The sequence below is a fragment of the Podarcis erhardii genome, assembly GCF_964252035.2.
Source record: "Podarcis erhardii genome assembly, chromosome: 7".
Classification (NCBI taxonomy): Eukaryota; Metazoa; Chordata; class Lepidosauria; order Squamata; family Lacertidae; genus Podarcis; species Podarcis erhardii.
This window is the reverse complement of record NC_138511.1, coordinates 35,901,245-35,925,760: the sequence shown is the minus strand read 5'-3', so window position 1 is coordinate 35,925,760 and position 24,516 is coordinate 35,901,245. Positions and strand designations below refer to the sequence as shown.

At 40.7% G+C, this 24,516-nt stretch overlaps 1 protein-coding gene and 1 long non-coding RNA gene across 3 annotated transcripts in view; one reads left to right on the top strand and one right to left on the bottom strand.

The window, feature by feature from the left end:
- Positions 1 to 1,567: 1,567 nt before the first annotated feature.
- TENT4B (terminal nucleotidyltransferase 4B) overlaps positions 1,568 to 24,516 on the bottom strand; it is a 48,967-nt gene continuing 26,018 nt past the window's right edge. Inside the window, exons 2-12 of one of the 2 annotated variants that reach the window (XM_081870209.1) lie at positions 23,233 to 23,356; positions 19,729 to 19,775; positions 17,962 to 18,082; positions 16,741 to 16,848; positions 14,456 to 14,584; positions 13,292 to 13,505; positions 11,947 to 12,073; positions 11,741 to 11,844; positions 9,270 to 9,451; positions 6,401 to 6,565; positions 1,568 to 4,379 (exon numbers count right to left, since the gene is read on the bottom strand). In XM_081870209.1, coding sequence (XP_081726335.1) covers positions 4,200 to 4,379; positions 6,401 to 6,565; positions 9,270 to 9,451; positions 11,741 to 11,844; positions 11,947 to 12,073; positions 13,292 to 13,505; positions 14,456 to 14,584; positions 16,741 to 16,848; positions 17,962 to 18,082; positions 19,729 to 19,775; positions 23,233 to 23,356 — 1,501 coding nt within the window. In that variant the 3' untranslated portion in view covers positions 1,568 to 4,199. The remainder of the gene's footprint in view (positions 4,380 to 6,400; positions 6,566 to 9,269; positions 9,452 to 11,740; positions 11,845 to 11,946; positions 12,074 to 13,291; positions 13,506 to 14,455; positions 14,585 to 16,740; positions 16,849 to 17,961; positions 18,083 to 19,728; positions 19,776 to 23,232; positions 23,357 to 24,516) is intronic. The other variant, XM_081870210.1, reaches the window with a different exon arrangement.
- LOC309346516 lies at positions 20,095 to 22,269 on the top strand. The gene is made up of 2 exons (XR_014158657.1): positions 20,095 to 21,223; positions 21,316 to 22,269. It is a non-coding gene; the product is annotated as an uncharacterized lncRNA (long non-coding RNA).

Sequence of the window (24,516 nt, the reverse complement as noted above, 5' to 3'; positions counted from 1 at the left end):
TGGACTAGAGAGAATTGTTTCCTTGCATAACCCATTGTTAAAAACTGAACTAGCGTAAACTATAATGCGACTTACTTTTTTCTGCAGGTGATTCTGTGATCACACACAGTGCCCCCACCCCCACTGCAATCTATTGCTCCATATACATATCACTGCTTACAGAGTCCTCCTTGCCTATGGTGGGGTTTCTCTTTGCATACAGAGAGATGCACCTTTCGTCAAAAAACAAACAAAACAAAAACAAAAATACACTTAATAGGTGGCCCTGTGCACACAACAGAGTTCAACAAGGAACTGCTGTACCAAGGCCACATGCGTGACACATGCACAAAAATTGCTTTCCTTGCCAACCCCATTAACTGCAAGGCTGAAGGAGACAGTTTGGCTATGAAATGTTTCCTGGCCTCTTGGATTCAGGCACAAATAAAATCAGGTCTATTTATAGACCCTTTTCTGCAATTACTGCACTCAAAGTAGGTTGTCAACAGATATAAAGGCCCTTGTAGGAGATGGAGTGGGAAATAAAATGTACTATACAATAAGCAGGCAACTTGAAGGCCGTGGGGTTGCTGTAGCATTTGCGGATACAGATAAGTCAAAAGCATGTGGGCTTCCCTATAATAAAAAGATCTACACACCTACCTGCCATTCTTGTACTGTGCTGTTGCCAGTCTCAGTAAATTCAAAACAAAACGTCACATACGCTACAGTAGATGATTTGCACAGCAGCCATGTTTCAGAGATCAAATCCTGGCTCAATCAGCCCAGGAGCATTAGCTCCTTCACTCTTCCCCTTTCACGAGCACCAAAGCAATCACACGAACAAGCTTCCTGTTCCACGTGAGAAGCAAGAACTATTTTGGGAGACAAAAAACCCAGGATCCAACCCTGGTTTAAAGCTTGCTTCCAAACCCTGGCTCCTTTAGAAGCCATTAACTGTTATCTTCCAGTTTGTACATAATGGAAGGCTTGTGTTAAACCTGGAAGCTGCAATTGTTTTGCCGTTCATGCAAGCAGAGGAGTGAACGGGTAAATGCAGGTATGTGCTGTGTTGCACAGTCTCAGGACTCACGCCCAGGGGATCGGCTGCCACTCAACTCCTGGGATTGTTCCATGCCATCCCTCAGCCCCAACTTTACCACCACTATTGTGTAGTCTTTAGGGCAAGGTCCATAGCTCAGTGGTGGTGCATCTGCTCTGCATGCAGAAGGTGCCATCTCCAGGTAGAGCTTCTAGTCACTGTAGGCAACGCTGAGCTAGACAGGCCAGCCGAGTCTCGTTCAGTGTTCCTATGCTCCTATGTAGTCTGGCCATTTGGAGTTTGCAGTGGGTGGCTGGAGATTGTGCGCATGTGGATATGGGGGGTGAGTGGGGGTGGAATCGCATGCCTTTCAAAAGAAAATGGATGTCACGAATGATTTTTAAAAATGTGGGTGTTTAAACATTTATTTTATATCTATATATATTTCCACAAAATGTTCACAAAAAAGTATTCAAACTCAAAAAAGGAATTAGACTTGAGTTGAATACAAAGATGAAATGTACAAGATAAATGAGCAGGCAAAACTCGAAGCTATTTTCTTTTTACTTCAGATTGAAAAAGGCGAACAGTTCAACTGTCCAGTTTAAATAAAAGTTTTGCTTAGACATACAGTGTTTCATGAATACAATGCTGGTAATCTGAGGCAAAGTAAATACCTCAATTTCTCCTTCATGCTTTATTTTTCTTCGATGTTGTCTTCTGTTAAGAAATATACTGTTTACAAAATGAAACTTGAGCAGTCCAGGAAAAGCTAATTTTCCATTAAAATTTATGAAAACCATAAATTGAGGCAAACCTAAGATTCACAACGGAATCAAGATTATCTTCCCGCTACCACCACATTAAAATAATCACATGCTTATTGGAACACCAAACTCTGCATCCCGACAGAACATTTGTTTCCAACAATGAGGGTGATTCTTTGAAGAAGAAAAATTAAATAATGATAAAAATAATAACAACAACCCTTCAGTGTGGTTAAGTAATACAGATCGATGTATTACACATTTGTAACAGCGTTTGATAACAGCAGCTAGTAATACTGGATTACTATAATTTAGAATTTGTTCCCAAAGCAGTGAAGGTAGGCCTACACAGTTATAAAACATTTTTAAAATTCAAAATAAATACTTTTCAATAATGCATAATGTACTTGCAGCAAATTATAGTAACAAAAATATTGTTGATAAAAACTGATCATAACAGAATATGGATCTAAAATTGAAAACATTGACAGGTTAACATTCTTTTTCCTTTAAGCTTAGTGTTCTTGAGCATTAGGGTGGGCTGGGTTGTGTTTCCCTCCTCCATTTCCTTGGAAGTTAAATAAATGCTTTACCATCAAGAGTGTGTGTTTTATTAAGTTTTCAGTGATGACAGTTTTTGGTCGTTTTGCATTATTTTACTTAAAAAGCTTTTGCACTAGATCAGTGCTTATTAAAGGTCAAGTTGGTCTGCAATTATAAAAGAAAACATCTAAAAGCTAATTATTATTCCTCATAAAAGGATCATCATCATTCTCCAGACTGGATACACTGAACAGTCTTACATACGGAATACACGCACGCACGCACGCACGCACGCACGCAAACACACTTTCCTCTTCAAAGAAAAATGTTACAGTAAAAGTCACTTTACATTCTATCAATTAAAGTGCTCCAAATACTTTTTGCAAACAATGCAAGTGACTACAAACCTACATGTCCCATTTTGCATTCATCGCATGAACTTCTTGTCAGTCTTAAAACCCATGGCTGAGCTTAGGAAATGTTCAAATGTTTTTAAAAGGTGGGATGGGAGATTTTTGACAAAGAAGTACTTGGATATGAAAAAGGTTTCAGCTCTTTAGACAGCAATACAAATTTATTTCCATTATTGAAGACCGTTTAATTCTTTGAGTGGATTTAAAAATATACCGAAAAAGGAATGAGATAACAAGGGAATTTTTTTTCCCAACTGCCTTAACAGTTCCATTTCTCAAGGTTTTTTTTTTAAGAAAAAGATACAAAGTTGCAAGGTAAAGGAGAAAAAAAATGGGGATGAAGGCACAAAAAAAGACATAAGGTTTAGAGGAGGTCCCAAAATGTAGACATCACCAATGAACTTGAGATGTTTTCCTTCATGTAGCAAAGTGCTTCCTTCCCTGTCCCCCCTCAAGTAGCTTGGTTTCCTATCAATAATAAAAAAAACCTAAGGTTTCTGATGAAAACTAACCTGGAATAACCCTTTTTGCCTGAGAAGATGGCACATCAGAAAGAAGGTGAAGAGTTCATTTTCCACTTGTGCGAGAGGAAATACAAGCTCCAAGTTGACACATGATGCATTTTTACACTTTATAAACAAGTCTTTGCGCCCCTGCATCTTATCTGCCTTTTTTCCTTCAGAGAAGCAACATGTACAGACACATAAATGTGCTATTAAATCATTTCAATGCTAAGGGGGGGGGGGAAGCACACCACAATTTCTGAGCCATATAACTCACTACGTTGTCCGATGTTCAGCTGACAGTTCAGATTATTATTATTTTTAAGCTAGTCCTGAGGGAAAAGGAGGGGGATGTTTCTACAATTTAAATGGCAATGTTATGTAAAAAGTATTAACAAATCCACTATTACAAATGTCAGTTTTCCTATATGGTCGTCTATAGATACACAATAAAATGGTAAATATATGCAAAAATAATTTAAAAATTATCATGCGTGAATTTACTCACTCTCCTTTGAACTTTGGGCTTCCCTCAAAATATAGTATTTTTTTTTCACTTTTTTATCCTTTTATTTTAGTTCATTACCAACCCCTTAAACACACTGAATACTACCCCCCCTTACAGGTCAGCATAAAAGCTGATGGGAAATATTTATTTTACATTCAAGCTTTTATATCCTAAACAACCCTGTGGTAGCATATAACTCGCCACATAAGTGGCCTTTTGCTGCTCCCTCTTCCCTCCCTCCCCCCCTTTTGCCGTTATCAGTCTTCATGATCTGTTCCGTGGCGAGCTGGAAAAAATAAAAACTAAAATGCGTTGCTAATCAACGTTCCCATAGTCTTTTGAGACTCCAGATGAGGTCTGGGGATTCACTGTCCCAACTTACTCTTGTAGCATGAGAGAGATCATTGCACACAGAAGAACAGTCAAAATTGTCAGATAGGAGAACTATCTACAAAGGTCTGGAAGGACCACGTCCCTCTTGTGTTTCCTCTTTTTGCCGTGGAAAAACTGGTGTGATTTGCTGCCTTGGTGCTGTTTGTTCATGACCGAGGTGCCATGGCTTGAATTTGCTGGACCCTGGAAGCCTTTGTTGGAAGAAGTGCGGAATAACCTCGTGGATCCGTGCTGCAAAGGAGAAGACGAGAAAGCCAGTGTGAGCACCCTCGCTACATACAGGTCGTTTGCTCTCGCAACACATGAGCCACAGTTACATGAGCAGAGAGGCAAGAACCCCATGGTACTTCCACACAAGGAATGAAGTCACATACAGATCAGGAAAGTTTATGTGAAGTTTCCAGGGCTACTCCAAACTAGCAGCTCCTAGCAGCTTTATAATTAATCTTCCATTGTAGAGTACAGGGTCAGATTTAAGGTGCTGCTTTTGACCTTTAAAGCCCTTCACGGCCTAGGACCCTCGTACCTACGGGACCGCCTCTCCCGGTATGCCCCACGGAGAGCCTCAAGGTCCATAAATAGCAACACCCTAGTGGTCTCGGGCCCTAAGGAAGTTAGATTGGCTTCAACCAGAGCCAGGGCCTTTTCAACTCTGGCTCCAGCCTGGTGGAACGCTCTGCCTCATGAGACCAGGGCCTTGCAGGACCTGATTTCTTTCCGCAGGGTCTGTAAGACAGAGTTGTTCCGCCTGGCCTTTGGCTTGGAGGCAATTTGATTCCCTCCCTCTCCTTCTTTTTTCCTTTCCTTCTCCTCCTGCAATGAGGCTACATTTTAATATTTTAATGTTTCAATATTTTAATGTTGTATTTTAATTTTGTTTTTAAGTTGTAATCATTCATCTTGTTTTTATTATTGCTTGTAAGCCGCTCTGAGCCCGGCCTTGGCTGGGGAGGGCGGGGTATAAATAAAAATTATTATTATTATTATTACATATGGAATCTCAACAGACTTCTCACCCTTCAGAGGGTATATAGAATGAATCTCTTTGAATGCACCTCAATTACTTGCTATTCAAGCTAGTGGGCAAATGCCATTTTTTGAACTACTGACCAATTGTTAAAAGTGATGTCTAAAATTTTGGCTTGGAGTTTTCAAAATCTCAGCACTATTGTGCAACTACTCCAATCATGTTAAAAAAGAGGAAGAGGAGGAAGAGCAAAAGCACATCCACATTTTAAAGATTAAATGGCATGGCACTGACAGGAAAGAAGCAAAAGGCAGTGGTTTTTAATCCCTTTTGAATAAGTTCTTGAAAATGCATTTTCATTTCTGTGCTATTGCGCCATCAAATATTTTAAAAAATATAGGCGAATAAGTAGTAATTAAAATAGCTACTTGATTGGGGGAAAATACACAGCTAAAACGATGTTCACTGGAAAGAATTATAGAGTTGGAAGAGACACCCCCCCCCCAGGGTCATCTAGTTCAACGCCCTGCAATGCAGGAATCTCAATGAAGGTATGCTGTGGTATAGATGAATGGCAATAGCCTCACCCTAATGCACCACTGCACTTGTCAAAACAATGCCTCTAAATAAAAATACGCAAAAGCCCTAAGGAGATCTACACCTGCGGAGACTGTGTTACTGTTCCATTGCTCCCAAAATACATTTGATTCTCTGTGGCCTAGAAAAAACTGAAGAAGCAAATAAGGCAACCGTTTTAGGATGTTACACAGGTACCCCATAAAATGTGTGTGAACACATCATAACGATTCAAAGCATATAGGCAGAACATTCTGTGTCAGGTGCTGATGACTTACAATAGCTGAGCTTTTAGAGTTTTAAATTTTGCACTATTTTTTATCTTAGGTTTCAATTGTACGTCGCTCTGGACAGGCATTTGCTCAGAACGACGGCCTAAAAATGTACTTCTCTACATTTCTTTCGTGACCACTGAAACCCCTTTTATAGATCCCTTTCCTATTGCTAGAGAAGTCTTATTTTAGTAGCCTCCTCATTACCATCAATCTCTGAAGAGTCAGGGGCAGGGGGAAGAGACCCCATCCCTCCAGATTTCAACCTCATGGGAAAATATGCTAGCTTGTGTTAAGCGTGAGGTTACAGAATTTCTGCAAGCAACAAAATGCTGTACTGAAATCCCGGGCAGGGTGGGGATGCCACTTAAGGATAATAATGCTGGCAGTGGAAGAAGGAAGGGGACCAAGGTGATTGAGCCCAATGCCCTACCAACCTGGGACTTGTTTACAACACTGGATGCATTCACTGTTTGGCCACTTGGTATTTTCCCACTCAACTGCGTGGATCCCAGTGATATGTCCTGAGTAGCCATTCTGTTTGCTGTAGTTTGGCGGCAGCCCAGCTGTTTAGAGGTTTTGCATGGTGTTCCATCAGACTCCTGTTGGGAAACAGGCATCAGCAGGAACATGTCAGTTAAGGGGAAAGACAGGAGAGGCCGGTTCTTTCAGATGGTCAGCACCTTCAAAACTACAACCAGGTAAGGGACTACTGCTCTCAAATATAAGACGTGATAAGGGCGCTTTATTGCTCCCAGATCCAGTGACCTATCAGAATCACATTTGTACCGAGGGAATGTTCCCAAATCACATTTCATGTATGTACTATGCAAATATTCTCCACAAAAATGAGCTTTTAAAATGCTGGATTGATGCAAGCATCCATCTAATTATTTTAGACCCACCAACAGCTGCATAAAATCCAATACTTCCCCGCCTTTTCTTTATGTAACTAGCTTTTATCGTGTTAGAGAGGCCTAAGGAATTAGCTCTTTTTGCATATTCTGGATAATCTGCTTCTATGGAAGCCATGAGGCTAGAGGAGAGAGAGCTCTTTAAGACAATCCCAACTCATACACCGTTTCCCCTCTTTTTAATTATCTCAGAGGCTAATGCAAGTCTGGCAAATATTTGCTGTCCTGATCATTTTGGCTCATGTCTGGCACCAGGAATGCCTAAGGAGGCAGGTCCTTTACAAACATAAATTTCTTTCATATCCTACAGATGCCAATACACTTTCCAGGAAACCCAGATCTAGAAGGCTAGGCCTGCACAACTACTGACCCACCAGCAATGTACTAAGGGCTGCTGGGAGCTTCAGCACCCATTGGGTTGGTTTTTTGTCCCAGGCAGTGAAAGCTGGAGAATCACCTAGTCTCTGTTGGGCCGGGATACAGGGCTGGTGAGCTATATGCCTTGCCAGTTACAAGTGCAGCTGTACAAGCACATGCTGCTTATATCAAACCCAAAAGACAGAAAGCAAAAGCATCATATTGAAACCAGGTTGAGACCATCTCAGTCCGGGAGATGCTGAATGTGTGCAAGGGTACACCAGGGAATCCTGACAATTGCCTAATTATTGCAAGCATTCACTACTGTATGAGTAGTAGGGGAAAGTATATCCCTTTCTGGAAATTTTAAACTTCCATCTTGTGGTTTTTGGAATTCCCATGTGAACAATCAGCGCTCACCAAATTTTAGGGCATCCACTGAAACTAACATATACAGTGGTGCCCCGCAAGATGAATGCCTCGCAAGACGGAAAACTCGCTAGACGAAAGAGTTTTCCGTTTTGGAGGTGCTTCGCAAAACAAATTTCCTATGGGCTTGCTTCGCAAGACGAAAATGTCTTGCGAGTTCCTGCGGGGTTCCCCCCCCCTTTTTTCTAAGCCGCTAAGCCGCTTATCCGCTAAAAGCCGCTAAGCCACTAATAGCGCTAATCCGTCAATGGGCTTGCTTCGTAAGACGAAAAAACCGCTAGACGAAGAGAATCGCAGAACGGATTCTTTTCGTCTTGCAAGGCACCACTATATAGTTTCTAAGAACATAAAATAGAAAAGCAGGTATTGCCATAATCGCTGGGCTGCATAAACAAAGGTGCTGCTTTAAAGTATGCTTAGAGGTGCTTGCTCTGTATGGTTTTGTTTCATTTTAAAACTTATGTTCCTTGAAGATCAGACTCATATAAACCCTGGTGTCACTAACCACCCTTTGCACTCTTCTCAGAGGACTGCCATGTTCCATCTCCCACTGCCTTGGAGGTTTAGGTGGCTGGGACTGGCAGAATGGCGTTTTTGACTAGGGCATCCAGATTTCAGAATTTCTTCTGAAGAAGGCAGACTACTAGCCTTCGCCTTGGCTTTTTATTCATTTGTTACATGCTTTTGTGTTTTGCCAAACTTTTGAACTGTCCTATGCTTTTTTGCCCCTCTCACAGGTTTGTATCTCATTTTTTTATTATGTCTTGTTTTAATTGATAATGTAAGCACAGCTTTCGGGAGCTAAAAGATAAGAATGAGTTTATAACTGAGTGCAAACAAATATGCCTTTGCAACTCTTCACAATTTTGTTTCGTTTTTAAACTGTTTGCTATAAGGATACCATTTGAGGCAAGGAAAATTCAAAGCGGCCCATCCCTAAATACACAAAACAACTTTGTGGTGGTGGGAGGGGGTTTTCCTGAGCAAAGCAGTTTGATTTTGCCTTTCTCTGCATGAAGACACAAAGCAGCAAAGGGGGGGGGGGAATACTACTATAAAAAAGACTATTGGCACAATACAAAACAGACAAAAGGAATAACTTATCCAATTCTGAAATCTTTAACTAAAATGTCCCTTGGATCAGGGCTGTCTTTAGAGCCCTTTTAAAAGCTGGTGTTCCTGGAGGGGTGGGCACATTTCTATGGGGAAGCCATTGCATAACCTGGATGCCACAATTTTAAAAGGTCATTTTTCTTGCTCCCATTAATTGAACTTCTGCCAGCGGTGGTATCACAAGGGGGGCCTCAGAAAACGAGCAATGTTTCTGAATGGGTTCATATGGGACAAGGTAATTCCCAAGATACCATGTTCCCTGACAACTTAGGTTTTTATTTTAAAAGACCAGAGCCACAGCACTTCAAACTGAGCCCGGAAACAGTGGCCAGTGAAGACAACACAAGAATTACATAATATGGCCTTCCATATAGCTCCAGACAATAGTTTGGCTGCTATATTCTGGACCAGCTGGGGTAACTACACTGCTTCAAGGGAAGCTAGCGTGCATTACAATAATCCAATGGGACAGTGACCAGGGCACGATACTTACTACGTCGCTGGAGCTGGAGAGTGTAGAAGATGATGATGATAAAGGGCCTGATGAAGAATTTGATGAGTGTTTGCTTGGTGTCTCTGTTTTACTTCTAGGTTTCCCTAGTGATTCATTCCCTTCGGAAAGATTATTGTTGCATTTGTCCAACTGCTGGTTGTCTATCAAGGTCACCCCATTACCTGTTAAAAAGTACAGAATAGTGAGCACATAAGCACTCTTTCACAACAACGAAGTTGCTCACAACAGTATAGAGAGTTTTGGATTCCGGGGAATATGTGGTCCAGCCCCACGCAGCATGGTGAACAGTCTGGGGAAAATGTACACCAGCAGTATAAGGAGGGCCACAAGTTCCCCACCCCTGTGTTAGATGAACACACACTGTGCTCCCTTCTCAGACCAACAATGGGTTGTAAAGAAAATCAGTTTCCACTTTTGCATCATGCTTGCAGCTGAGATGCATTTAGTGCAAAAATGACATGCAAGATGGGTTTAATTTGTTTCATAGCCCTGAATGACAATAGGTGTTAAATGGCATTCAGGGCAGCAATCCAGTCTGAGACCGTGGCTTTTAACAAAATAACTCCGCCATGTCTATGTACTACTGAAACCAGTGTTAACACAATGAACACAACTAATGTAGATCTGTTACTCCCCAAGGGATTTCTTCATTACTAACTTTAGCTGGATTGGGGGGTATTTAGTTGAATCCAGTTAAGTTTCTCTAAAATATTGTAGGTAATTATCCAAGTGTTGGTCTGATCTAACTTTGCTTCATCCTGACAGAGCTTGTGCAAGGCAGGACAGATTAATAAGATTTGCTAGATTAAAGACACACCAAGGATGGCATAGCTGAAAGAGGATGACATGATGGAAAGCTAAGTGAAATGTCATTTTAAACTTTAGAACTTGGGAGCATTTTTGTTGGTTGTACATTACTTTTGAGCTTTTGGGAAAGTTGCATAAAGTATTTATAAATGGTGTAACAAAGATTGCTGTCAGAGACACAGTGCTCCAAGTGCCTATTACAGACATGGAACTTTTCAGTTAATGCTACGTCAAAAGAATTTGCTAAAACTTCGGTTAAAATCCATGATTTGCACAAACAACTCTTTGGCAGAGTGGTTCTCTATAACACATATACTACTCTTGGGAGGAAGGCATTATCTCTGTAACCAGAAACACACACTCCTCAGAGACTCATGTTTTGACACATGCTGCATAGAACAAGGACTCTCTGTCAAGGTATAGATATGATCATTTATCTCAATTCATTTTTATTTTTATTCCTCAGTTCTTTGCATTGAAATAGTTAGCTATCAAATAACCTTTCTGGTCTCTCTGGACCATGATTTTTCTTTTCCTTGCAGGCTTCTCCACCCTGCTTCTCTGTGTCCATCAGTGCAATCTTATGCACATTTGTTCAGAAGCAAACTCCATTATATTTAGTAAGTGTGTTTAGAATTGGGGCCTAGGTCTATATCAATAAAACAAATCAACCTTTGCTGAATAGGAGTATTTAGTAAATTGCCTGCAACAGTTCTTTCATCCCTCCAGTGCATCCCAACAACATGTTTTCTTAGAAGCAACTCCTGTGTTCAATGGGGCTTACTTTTAAGTAAATGGGCACAGGGTATCAGCCACAGGTGGTTTGAAAAGCATAGTCAACTGCACTTCTTTCAGCTTTCTTTGACACTGTTGTTTCTCCTCTACCTCCTGTTCTCTGCTTTCAATAATATTGTAGTCTGGATCATCAGAGTCTGCATGCTTCCATACAGGCTTTATGCTGTTAAGAATATCTGGGAATAACAGGCCTTGATTTAGTGAGTGGCCAATTTAAGTTTATGCAGCTTTGGTTTTCTTTTTGACTTGTTATGACAACAGAAGGGACTACTGCCAGATCAAGCCTTCAGCAGATTCTGCTGTCAACATTTCAGTCTGCAACACATGAGGGTTAACAACTTGTTTTAAAATGAGAACTCCCAACTACAGTATGTCATACTCAAGTAGACCCACTCAAATTAATGGACTTAAATCACATCTGCTGACTTCAGCAAGCCTACTCTTGAGAAAAAAATCTGCCAAATACAACCCAAGTATCTTATACTGCTTATGGAACTTCCACAGCCTATATTCTATTCTATTTGAGAATGTCACTATTTATTACTCCCTGTGTTCTTTCTACCAAAGTAGTCAGTTATCAAGTCAACTTTTTCTCTCTTGATCATGAACCTATGCTTGCAGGCCTCTTGCCTGTGCTTTTCTGTATCTGTCCATGCAATCTTATATATGTTTACTAAGAAGCAAGCTCCATTATGCCTGAAGCTTTTTGTGCCACTGCCCATAATGCAAATCAAACTTTCTTGAATCGGAAGAAGCTTTTATACCTATATTACAGGCCTCCCTGCCAGGATCTAAAGTGAACTTTTGGCCTCAAGGGTTCTGCAAACCTACATATAGGAAAATCTTACCATTGCATGACGTCTCTGTGCTATTCTGCATTCCCCATTGCTTTGATATCCAGTCTCTGTATGTTGCGACTTCTTGTGTTACTCTGATAATTCTTCCTAATATACTGTGAACATTTTAAGAGAAAGGAAAGGTTAACTGGATTTTTAAAGGATGGGGGGGGGAGTGACATCACTAATGGATCCAACTTGGGATATATAATGTTTACCTTTCACTTTCATTGTTGGGATAATATTTAGCTATTGGCGATACTGCATGGCTCAGAACAACATATGCATAATCAAAGGCCTGTTTCACTTGCATGGCACCATAAGAACTCCTGCCAACATCATTACCTTAAAAGAAGAAAACAACAATTAGGGTGATTGTAACGGGTAAACATTTTCTCTGAATATAATATGATTTTACACTGCAAAAAGGAAATTAGTCACAACAAAACAAAACAAGGTAATTTACCAATCAACTGGGATCTAAATATCCCAATAATACAAAATGAAGTAATAAGCAATTTTATTACACAAATATTGCACTTTTATATCACAAATATAAAAACAGTTAAAAACATAACCTGAAATTATTCAACTCAATAAAATTATCCCAAATGCTTTTTGACTTTATGGTCTTCCTCAGTGTTCCTTAAGGTGAGGGATATACATATACATATACATATACATATACTTATACATATACATATACATATACACATGTATATGTATATATGTATATATATGTATATATATGTATATACATATACATATACATATACATATACATGCTTTCGTAGATTTTCACGGGTACAGGAATGCAGGTTTTGGTGTCCTCGGGTGTCTTCCCGTGTAAAAGTTGGGGTGTCTAGGCGACGTTTAGATCCTGCTCTGTTCCAGTAACAAGAAGCCGAAAGCACCAGCCTGAAGATGACGAGTGAGACCTCGTCGAAACGTCGCCTAGACACCCCAACTTTTACACGGGAAGACACCCGAGGACACCAAAACCTGCATACATATACATATATATACATCAGCTTTTTGCTTTCCAGCTTCTACTGTACAAGTTGCAGCTACGGAATGGCAATGTATTAAAACACACAATATAGATATTTGCAAATTTCACACATTATACACATAGAGAGAGCATGTGTGTATGTATGTATACAAATATGTGAGCATGTGTATATAAGGTGGGTCACTTTTAGACATACGTGCTATTACTTTTGGCTTATGTATATATATTACTCAACTCTAAAACTCTATATAATATAAACAATTCCAAACAAACATAACTTGAAATTAACTCAACTCTAAAATAAACTCAGACACATTTTGGTCTTAGGGTCATCTTCGTGGGTCATCTGTGTTATATATATATTTGTGATATAAAATCATTTTTTAATACCAGTTTTATATTACTACATTTTGTACCATTTAGACCCCCAATTTGTTGGGAATCACCTGAAACTAGATTGTACACAATTCAGGAACTACTGCTGCTTTGTTGCATCCTTGGGTTAAAAGTCTCCAAGAAATTGTTTACGGCCTAGTGAAAAGCCCAAATACCTGGTTGCAGTGGGTCTTCAATATACAACATTGATGGTCTATAGCCATCTAGCATATTCTTTTGCACTTCATCCTTAGCCACATATGAGCCACCGTCCTTTATTCGGATTCCTGTTTTCAGGTAGTTGAAATGACGCCCATATAATTCAAAAAATTCTATTAAAAGGACACCGTAGTTGGCGTTGGGGGTACAAGCATCTTCTCTGGGATGTAGCTATTGGAGGGGAAACAAGAACAAAAAATTATTTGCAAAAAATTTCCAGATTCCTTTACAATCCATGTAAACACTAAAATCAATAGTGAAATTAAAGAATCAACCAATTTAATAGCTGGCTCAGGGGACAAAACACAAAAAGCTTTTGCACATATCCCATCACTCAATTATTTCCGATGCAAAATGCCCCAAGACTTCCACTCAGACTCTGTGGGTGTCTGGGCAAGTCATTACCTTACTCTGCTCCCTGCCCCAAATCTATAAAATAGAACAAAATAAATGATCAACCTTCACAGGATTCTTCTGAAGGAGGAATGAAATGGAAAGTTGCAACATGTACACTTAACACAGAAAAAGACCTAACAAGATTGTGAATGAAATACACTGAATAGTAAGTGAGCTGAAGTTGGGACCTGGGATATGCAAAACCAGACTAAAACACTTGTCAATATTCTACATATCTGGATAGGCTTGCTTAAACAAAACAAAGCAGGCATGCTGAAAGGAGTGCAGTGAAGACACCTGCCGGATGTCAGTAGGAAGGGAGTTCCAAATTGTTAAGTGTTGCCACAATAAAAGATCAATTTCTAACAAAATGCGGAACAAGAATTATGTAGCACCCGTAACAGTGGCAGTTCAGCAGCTCAAAGCAGCCGAATGGGTGTATCTGGGGTGAGGCTACCTCACCACATTGTTCTGATGTTATCACACTGATCTTCATCCTCTGTCTTCTTCCCTCCACACCCTTTCCTTTATGTGTCTTTGCCATTTTAATTTGCAGATAAAAATATCCCCAAAACATCTGGCAGAAATGGTACAAAATAATTCAAAACAAATAATTAGTTTAAACAAGTGAATGTTTTAGAACTGCTATTACTAAAGTGATATTACACTTAAAAGAAGGGAAAGGCCATTCATGACCTAGCACATAATAATTCCTCCCAACTTACCTGGAGAAAGCTGACGGCCATTAAAAAAAGACTATAAGATCCAATTCCACCTGTAAACACTTCATTCAGGTCCCTCTGCAACAAGAACTGTTTCAATACTAAAACTAGATATGGCAATACAGGATATTTCTGTGGGAGAAAAAGGAGATGGGAATTAGACTTCCATTTACAGTGGTACCTCAGGTTACAGACACTTTAGGTTACAGACACTTCAGGTTACAGACTCCGCTAACCCAGAAATAGTACCTCGGGTTAAGAACTTTGCTTCAGGATGAGAACAGAAATCATGCTCCGGCGGTGCGGCAGGAAGGGGAGGCCCCATTAGCTAAAGTGGTACCTCAGGTTAAGAACAGTTTCAGGTTAAGAACGGACCTCCGGAACGAATTAAGTTCTTAACACGAGTTACCACTGTATTCCACAAAGAATATGGGTCTGTGATCTCAGAAGATATTGACAGCTTAATAGGTGAACTGTCACTCAATGGTGTTCAAAGTACTCATACCTTGCAAGAGAAAAAAGCAAATTTGCTGATTTGCTACTTGCTGAAACAACAGATAATGGACTAGCATGACTAGTGGGCAAGCCTGTATGGTTCCTTTTCTAGATTCCTTCTCATACTGAACTTTAACTTCCAGTTTGCTAACAAAATGTGAAATCAGCCTTCATACTTATTGCCCTAAGCCACCTTACAGGTACTCTCAGACACACCATAAAATGTACAACCTGTTGGTTGTCTGTCTAATAACAAACAAAACTCCTCTGGAAACTCATCCAATGCTAAAGGTATAAGAGCTTTCTATACTGGAAATAGTATGAGTTACCAAATGCTTGCATTAATTGTACAATCAAATATGGTAATTAATAAAAATTTAACCTGGAAGACTGCTCAAAAAGTCTACTTAACTGGGGAGAGACACAGACAGATCCACACATATCCTCTGGTGCCATCTAGTGATATAATAATTAAAAACAAGGAGCAACACCATTCAGGGTCAGGTGTTCTGTCTTGGGAGACAATGGAGTGTGCCTCCGGGGTTGAAGTCAAACCGCTGCGTTAGCAGCACCGGAGTGACCTCCCCAGGATGCAAGCATGAGCAGTGTGTAAGGAGGTGCTAGGCAGCCAAGTGCTAAGGACCACTTTGGCAAACAAAAAGCTAACACTTCCATTTCATTTTTTTGTGAATAGCTTTGCCATGCAGGCAGGCTCAAGTTGGTTGTAGTTGCAGGACTGCCCGTCCCGTTTCGCCACCTGAAACAGAAATGTGCCACCTCCTGCCTCCTGCTGCCACTCCGCCCATCCCACCACTTCTGCTGCTGTCAGAATGCCCCCCTCTTACCAAAAACTCATTGAGATGAGGGGGTGTTTCCAGGGGTGGGGAAAACAAGCAGCATTGTTGCACAATGTTTTCTAGCACCAGGACGCCTCCCTCTTCCCGAAACTGTGTGAGAGGGGGTGTTCCGGTGGCAGCAAAAAGGGTGGGGTGGATGGGGTGCAACTGCTTGAGCTTTTGCCGCCTGAGGTGGCTGCTTCACCCTGCCTCATGGGTAGGCCAGGTCTGACCCCAGGACTACCATCCCTTCCATACAACTTCTCACAGGCTCTGATTAAGTCCATTTCCCATTTTAAGGCTTCTTTTTCACCAGAATACAGATCACACTGTACCAAAGAGCTCTCAAACAATCAGGAGAAGCTTTTGGGAGACAACATGATGTAGGAAGGCCTGGAGAAAGGCAGGCAGATTGCAAAAGCTTCTATTAGAGCAAATCTACCATTGGAGATACCCTATATAAATGCTTTGGCCCTCTCAATTGTTTCATTGTTTTCTCTCTTTTAAACATGGTTGGGATGAGGTTTTCTAGCAGCATCCTTCTCCAACCTGATGCTCTCCAGATTTTATTGGACTGCACAGTTTCATCTATGCCAACCACTGGCCAGGCTTGCTGAGGCTGATGGGAGGAAAGGAGTCCAATAACATATGGAGACCATCAGAAATACAATGAATTTTTTTAAGAAACGGAGAGAGGAGAAACAACATGAATTTTCAAGAACATTTTCAAGAGATGTTGCCTACATCTCTTGAAGCTTAGCCATGGCCTCAGGTACACTGGCAAAGAAAAAGCACTTTATATGCGTTGTTTATGCATTCTAACACTGTGACACCAGAAGGCGCTGTGGAGTTCTGTTTTTGCTCACACGATTTCTCATACAAAGTTTGCAACGCGTTTTACTGAAATGCTTCTTTGATGTGTCTAGATCCAGCCCATGTTTCCATGTATCAACTAACCTTGATAAAATCTCTGATGAGAAGAGCAGCTTTTACCCCATTCTGTACATTAAAACTGATATCAACCTTTACTTCAGTGAAGGAATCAGTCAGTTTAATTATAGGGACCTGAGGAAAAAGCAAAACAACACATTTATCTCAAAGAGTGAACTCTCTTTCTCCTATACGCTTAGTGTTGGACAAGGACAGCACACACTTAAAATTAAAACAAAACAATCTTCACAGAGCTCAGCCTTTTGCTACATACAAGAGGTCCTTTATACAACCATGGAGGGATGCAATAGTACTCCAATCACAAAGCAGTTGCTTTTCAGTCATGAACAGGCAGCAGGGGGAGATAGGAGGCCACAGAATAAAGCTATTCTTCACGTAAGGCCTGACATAAGAAGCAAGCCATTCACATCCCAGAGGTGCTTCTCATGTTACTTCAGAAAGAAAATGTGGCTTTATCATCAGGAGCTGAATTCACATGTAAGGATTTGAGAAAATATCATTGAAAAAAGCAATAGCAACTAGACTCAAATTCATAGCGCTAAAATATATCAAGGATTTGAAATTCGTCTCTAAATATATATTTTTAAGTCTAGATTATTTGGCCAGAATGCAACAACACTTGTGACCAGAGGCTTGAGGATGCCCTTTGAAACCAGACTTTTTCTTTGAACTGCAGACCACCAATGACAACAACCCCCAATGCGGTGTTCCCAAACTGGTTTTGGCAGTCCTTTTGCTGTGCAAAATGATGTGTTTGTTGGGAAATGCAAACCCAAAGCTCTTTTGGGCATGCACAACCAGTTGTGTGCTTCTCTGGATTCTGGGACAAGAACAGTAATAAAGCAAGAAAGGCTTCTTTTAAAAGGATGCTGCAAATTATCCCACTGGCAACATTTGCAGTAACTTTGTGCCCATGGAAAGGATTCATGGTTTGTGTTCTTCAGCCTCCCCCATAGTTGTTTTGCTGAGGAAGAGAACTTTCCTTACCAAGCCCATTCTCTGTTGCCGCTTCCTCAATCTTTTGGGCTTATTTGCATGTGTGAGGACCCACTTCTAACAGATACAGAGAATTTAAAAAGCAACAATAATTTACTTATTTGGCTTGCAACTTTCAGGGATCAAGGGCAGCTGTACAGTACAAAGTTCCTTTAGTGTATTTCTTTTTTCTTTTTGTTAAAGAATACCTAATTTTAGTAAAGCAGAGAGAGAGTGAGAGAGAAAACTTACAGTTGCTTTGTCCAAAACCTTTACTGAACCTTCATCTGCCACGTTGTGTTTCCTGAGAGCCTCTTCCAGGGTCCAAAGTGGCAGCGTCTCCCATTTCCCAAACACAACTAAGTCTATATCACTGAAATTAAGAGGCAGCAGATTAATAGATGATTCTCTATGAAGTAAATTCAGAAAGACCTTTCTTTTTAATCACAGAACTGTGATTAAATTTGACACAAAGCTTTTCTAGGGCAGGGATCTAAAATCCTGTTCATGCCATGTATTTCTGAAGTGAACAGAAGTGACTCAAAGCACTTTTCTTGGCAGTGAGAGTTCGAGAAACGGCACTCTATGGCCACCTGCTAATATACAAACTAATATCTCTGATAGTTTGGTGGCTTATGGCTCTGAAGTCCCCAAGGCTCTCAGGCAAATATCTCCCAGCTCACAGGTTATGAGGAAATCTGTAGGAACAGAGTGTTTCTCAGCTGCAGGATCCAAGATAGGGTGGGGCGGGAAACACGCTATGACTCCCTGAACCACAGCCACAGAGGCGATATAACTAAATGTGCAGGGGAATGTACAAAATCATAACCACAGCAAAGGCACAACATGACACAAATATATCCAACATAGATAACCCACCCCCTGTGCCATTCTACAGAATCTGGGAGCAAGTACCTGAAATACCATCATGACCCAAGTGAACCTTCTGGGATCATTCTCCAAATTCCCCTGTCTTCAGATATAAAGCAAGTATCAACTGCAGGAAAGGGACCTTTCTATGGCAGCTTCCCATCTTTGGAATTCCCTCCGCGGGAGCTTTGCCTGGAGCCTTCACTGTTACCATTAAAATACCAGGCTGAGTACATCCTACCTACTTGAGCTTTTAACTCACATCCATGGCTTTTAATGGTTTCATTTTGCTACTTCTGCCCTGTGTCGATTCTTTTCTGACACCGCTGTCATTGTTTGTTTTTGGAATTTATTATTATTGTGATTTTTAACTTTAAACTGCCCCAATGAGTTTTACGGTTGAAATGTGGGTTAGAAGCATCGATAAATCAGTTAATCCTCCAGCTTAAATGCATCACCAGCCTGGTGTTAGAACACAGTAGGTGGCCAGGTAGGTAAGCAGGTAGGTATTTTATTGCACAGCATCATCTAGGTCAAATACTAAATGACAGTTCAAGCAGCTGTCTCTGAAGTGTCTACTCAGGGCATTGCCTGATACAAGCAGCCCTGTGGAAAGGAGTGAGAGACAGTAAGGGAGGCATGCAAATATACCAACCAATGCCTACTCCAAGTAGACTGCCTCTCCACAGGATCACAAAATGTCCTGCTGAAACGAATAGGAGATTGAGGGGACTAGACAAAAGATAAACTGGGTGTCTGCTCCAGCTAGACTCTCTTCTCCTGGATTCTGATGAGCTTCAATAAATTTTACTGCGGTTTTATTATTGTATTCTGACTGTACTTGCAAGTCACATTGGCCAGATTTCCACTGGTAAAGGTTGGAAATACATAATTAGAAACAATAATTTATAAATGTGCAGGACTATCTTCTGTCAACAGCCAGGTCAGTAAAGGGAAAGTGATGCTGACAGCGACTTTGACTCCCTTGAACTTCAAATTTGCTTTCCGGTGAAATTATATAACTTTTCATCTCCATCACATCAAAACAGCTGTTAGGCAATTTCAGTATGACTTACAAGTTAAATATAAGCAGGGAAGGAAAAATGTGATATTCAGTGTAAGAATAAGGGGAAATTAAAGACTACTAACCTAGTAGGTAAATATAAACCAGTCTTAAAACTTCCAAATATCTGTACCTGGAAAAAAACATGCAAGTAGGAAGTTAAAATCCTTCACCAAAAACATATGGAGAAAAAAATTAACATTGAATGTGCTGCCCTCAACTGGCAGACTTTGGAAAAGCTTGAAGAATAATATAGGACATGAGTTTGAACTCTGAATATTCAACACCATAGCAGCTAATTGCCAATTCTAAAAAGTAATGTTGTTAAGTAGGCACTTTAACAAAATTATTTCAAAACTAGATAACTGTTATATTCCAAATACCACTTGAATTGTAATGATTGAGAACAGTGACACTACACTCAATTTTTAAAACTTACAAACCCTTACAAAAATAATTGAAAGTGGAGGGGGAAATAAACTGCTCCTTTTGGTGCCTTTACAACTCAAAACCTAGTTTCTGTTTATGGCCCCATCTGCACTATACATTTAAAGCAGCATCATACCACTTTAAACACTCATTGCTTGCCTGACAATCCTTGGAACTGTGGTTGGGTGAAGGTGCCACGAGCTGTTAGCACTCCAATTCCCTCAATTTCCTTGGGAAGAGTCACTGGTTGTTAAATCACTCTGAGAACTGGGACTCTTGGAAGGTGACCGTGTTGCCTAACAATTCTCAGTGCCCTTATCAAACTACATTTCCCAGGATTATTTGGTTTAAACTGGTATGATACTGCTTTAGATAGAATAGATGGGGCCCATATTAAGAAAAAGTAAGCTCTCAACCACACTTGGAAAATGAGATGAGTATAACTTTATCTATTCCCCCCCCCCCCCAGACTGGACAAATGGGAAGAAGCCAAAGCTCAGTGAGAGCATCTGCTTTGCATGAAGGAGGTTCCAGGTTCAATTAAATAAAAATATCAGGTGCCTGAGAGCTGGCACCTGGTGCCACCAAGAATTGACAAAACTGAGGTAGGCAAATAGTCTGATCAGGTTATGCCAGCCTTCTACAATGTGCCTACTGCCATTTATTTCTAAGAAAATTCTGAATTTCAATTATATCCTTCACGTGCCATAATTTAGCAGCTCTCTTCAAACAGATTGGCTAACTAGACATTTTGTGTCATCATCATGCTGAGCTGTGCAGAACAGAGAAAACACAGTCACTACACACACACACAGTGTGAAAACAGCTCCAGCACAAACAAATCACAGTAACTGCAGGTTCTCCAAACTACAATTTAAATTGACAAGATGTGCTCTTTGGGGAAGGCCACAGCAGCACACAAGTTTTTCTGCAGAACCTGAAGTGACCTTCAGGATTATTTTGAACCCAGTGGTTTTCGGGATCCAAATAGCCAGTCATATGTCCCACCCCTTTCCCACAGGATTTGTAAAGCGTATTCAACCTTTGTTTTTAAGAAGGAGCACAGTATTTGCCAAATCAACTTATGAAGCTGCCTTCTACTGAAACAGACAAAGCAAGCCAGGATCCACCCATCTTGCACAACTCCCCCAGGTAGCTCTCCCTTTGCCCTGCAAGCTAATATCTTTAGGGACATAGGAAGCTGCCTTTTACTAGGCCAGAATTATTTGCCCATCTAGCCCAAGATTGTCTATTCTGACTGGCAGTGGCTCTCTTGGATTTTAGGCAATGAGAAATCTTTTACCTTCTACCAGATTCTTGCTACTGAAGGCATAAAGGATTGAACCACAGGCCTCCTCCATGCAAAACATTACCTGAACCACTGAGCTATGGCTCCTCCGGTCAGTTTTCAGAGGCCAAACTCTTTCACCCAGCAGGTTTTCCTGTACTGAACTTTCACACACTCTTATCGTAATTACGCAATACACAATGTGAAGTCAATGTGGTCAAAACAACACAAGGTTTTATCTGAGAGAGCTAATTCTGCTCAGCTTTGAGGACCCTGGGTCACCTTATAATTGAAACTCTCTTTCAATGGAACCAGCTATATAGAAATGATCAGTGATAAGACTGATCCTGGACTTAGTGTAAATACTAGTGTGCAGAGATTAGAAAGCCCTTTAAGTTATGAGGACTCTGTGATGCAAATCCAGGCATAACTTTAGCTGCGCTCCTGATCCAAGGCTCCTTGGTGGACATGGGAGAGTCACTGTGATAGGTGCCGAAAGATTCTTGGCATGTGCACACCCTCCTAGCCACCCCACATTTAATACCAGTGTTTGTAAGCATGTGCCAGGCTTCCTATGCAAGAAACTGCATGGCGTCATGCTAAGGACAATTTAGAGTTTTAAAATGCGATGGTGTACTGTTTGTTCTTTTTAACAAGGTTTACTTTCTTTTTCAAAACCAATCTAACATGTTTCCTCTTCATGTCAGCTGTGCTGTCGTCCCAACCCCAGGATAATTAAAGCCTCTCTCAGCCACTCTTATGGTGGAGCCCAGCTGATGCCAAGAACAGTTCTCACTTACTAGGAATGTTTCCGTCTAAGCACATTCCCTGGAGCAATAGAGCAAATGACACAATTGCTGGCTTCTATAAATAAAGGCATAGTTTTAATAAATGCTTGCTTAATGCCATCGATCCTGTTTTATCTTTTTTCTTAAACACACCGAGTGTACGCAAACTCCTGAAAGAAAGAAATCCTCTTCCCTAAAAAGGAGGCAGGGTTCAAGAGCTTTCTATGAATTGTGCAGCCACAGGAAATATTTCTATGGAATATAAGACTGCAGTGTTTTCATTTCAGTCCAGATGTGGACGGCAAGTATGACTGGATCAAGTTAACAGGAAAAGTATGGATTTAGGAATGAGTAGAGGGAAGGGGCAGGCAGGTTTTGTACAGGTGCTCTTCCTGCCAGCGAAGATGGCTTGTCTGTTAAGCCAGTAAGCAACTAAATGAATTTCTCAAGCAGCTTTCAGAGCATGCTTTCACTACCTTATGTAAAGGACATATTAAACAGTCCCCCAAGTTTTGCTTACATGTTACTCTTTTGCAAATCACTTAAGTCACAGAATATATGCAGCTACAGAATAAAACCCAAAGCTCATCATAGCCAAAATTCAGCAGCTTGTTTGTTTTACAATTATTTGGGGGCATATCTATCTCTCTTCCCCTTACCTTTGCTCCCTTTCCTTCTACGCAGTTGAAGGCATGCAAGTGGTGAAATGGAATGTAAGGGGTGATTTGTGGACCCACAACCGCTAGTACACAAAAACACCAGGCATCAGTCTTGCTGCTAAACTTTGGCTGCTGGAGCTTCCAATCTCCAGTGATATTCCATTCAGTACAGGAATTTGTTCTTTCTTCTAATATGCTCCTAACACACTGAGTCTGAGAATAAGTGCACAACAAATCATAACCTTAATATCAACTGAGGTTGAAATTGTTCATATTTGCCTCATTTCCATATTTTTCATTCTAGGGCTTACATTTTCTAGTTGTGGAATTGTGGATTGTTTTTTTGGGGGGAGGAACATCCTAATCATCAAGCAGAAAGAGAAATATTTAAAATAGTAAAGTACAACAGAATTTTGTTAACCTTACATCAGCATTGGGCCATAGACCCTTTATAACGTTTTCTATCCTATTCACCACCTCCATTCGCATTCTTTCTTCTTCAGGTCTGGGTGACATGTACTTGTAGAAATCAATGATTTCTTCATGAAGACTGAAAAAGAAGAGGGAGATGAGTTAGACTAATTACACAGTAATATGACTAAAATAAGAACAGTGTCTCAGTTGTAATCTTTAACACCAATCCTGTACATGCATACTTGGAAGTAAGTCCAACTGTGTTCAATGGGACTTGCATCCACATTACGTGTGCTTTGGATTACAGCCCAAGTCTGGTAAGGATAACAGTCTCAACCAATTTAAAATCACTTATAAGAGCAGACCTACAACTCATTAAGGGAAAAGGAAATGTACAAACTAGTGTTTGCCTCAAAATGCTATGCTGAGGCGAAGTATTTGCAGAGAAATACTGGCAGGCAGGATACTAGCAGGCAGGAGGGGCTCTTTTAATACTTTTGTCACCCCAAGATTCATCTCTGCAACTCCTTCCACTGGACAATGTTCATCTTATTTTTTTCAAGCTCTGAGATAAAAAGCAGGCTGTGCAGGAGGTGTGGGTTGAGAGGAGGCAATCCTGGGGTTAACAGGTAACCCACAACTGCCCCTCATCCAGACATCCACACTTGGAAACTTATCTTTGCTGGGTAAGTGTAGTTGTGTCTTTGGTCTCACAGATTTCAACAGGACTTCCTTCTGTTTTTTTATTTAACCATATTTGCGTGCCACTAAACCATCAAAACATCTAAGCAGTTTACATAAAACAAAGCACACATTAAAAATACTAATAAAAATGGTAAAAACAAGCTGATCTACTCCCCCCCCCCAAAAAGCAAAAGCTTTTAAAGGTAAAGGGACCCCTGACCATTAGGTCCAGTCATGGCCGACTCTGGGGTTGCGGTGCTCATCTTGCTTTATTGGCCGAGGGAGCCAGCATACAGCTTCCAGGTCATGTGGCCAGCATGACTAAGCTGCTTCTGGCGAACCAGAGCAGCGCACAGAAACGCCGTTTACCTTCCCGCCAGAGCGGTACCTATTTATCTACTTGCACTTTGACATGCTTTCGAACTGCTAGGTTGGCAGGAGCAGGGACTGAGCAACCGGAGCTCACCCCGTCGTGGGGATTCGAACAATGCAGCAAAGGTGTCACCCCAGGTATCAATGGGCAGAGTGTTTCAGAGTATATGAGGAACCCTATACCAACTATCCAACCTTTATGACTGTTCAGACGAAGGCAGCCATTTCTTAGGCAAATGG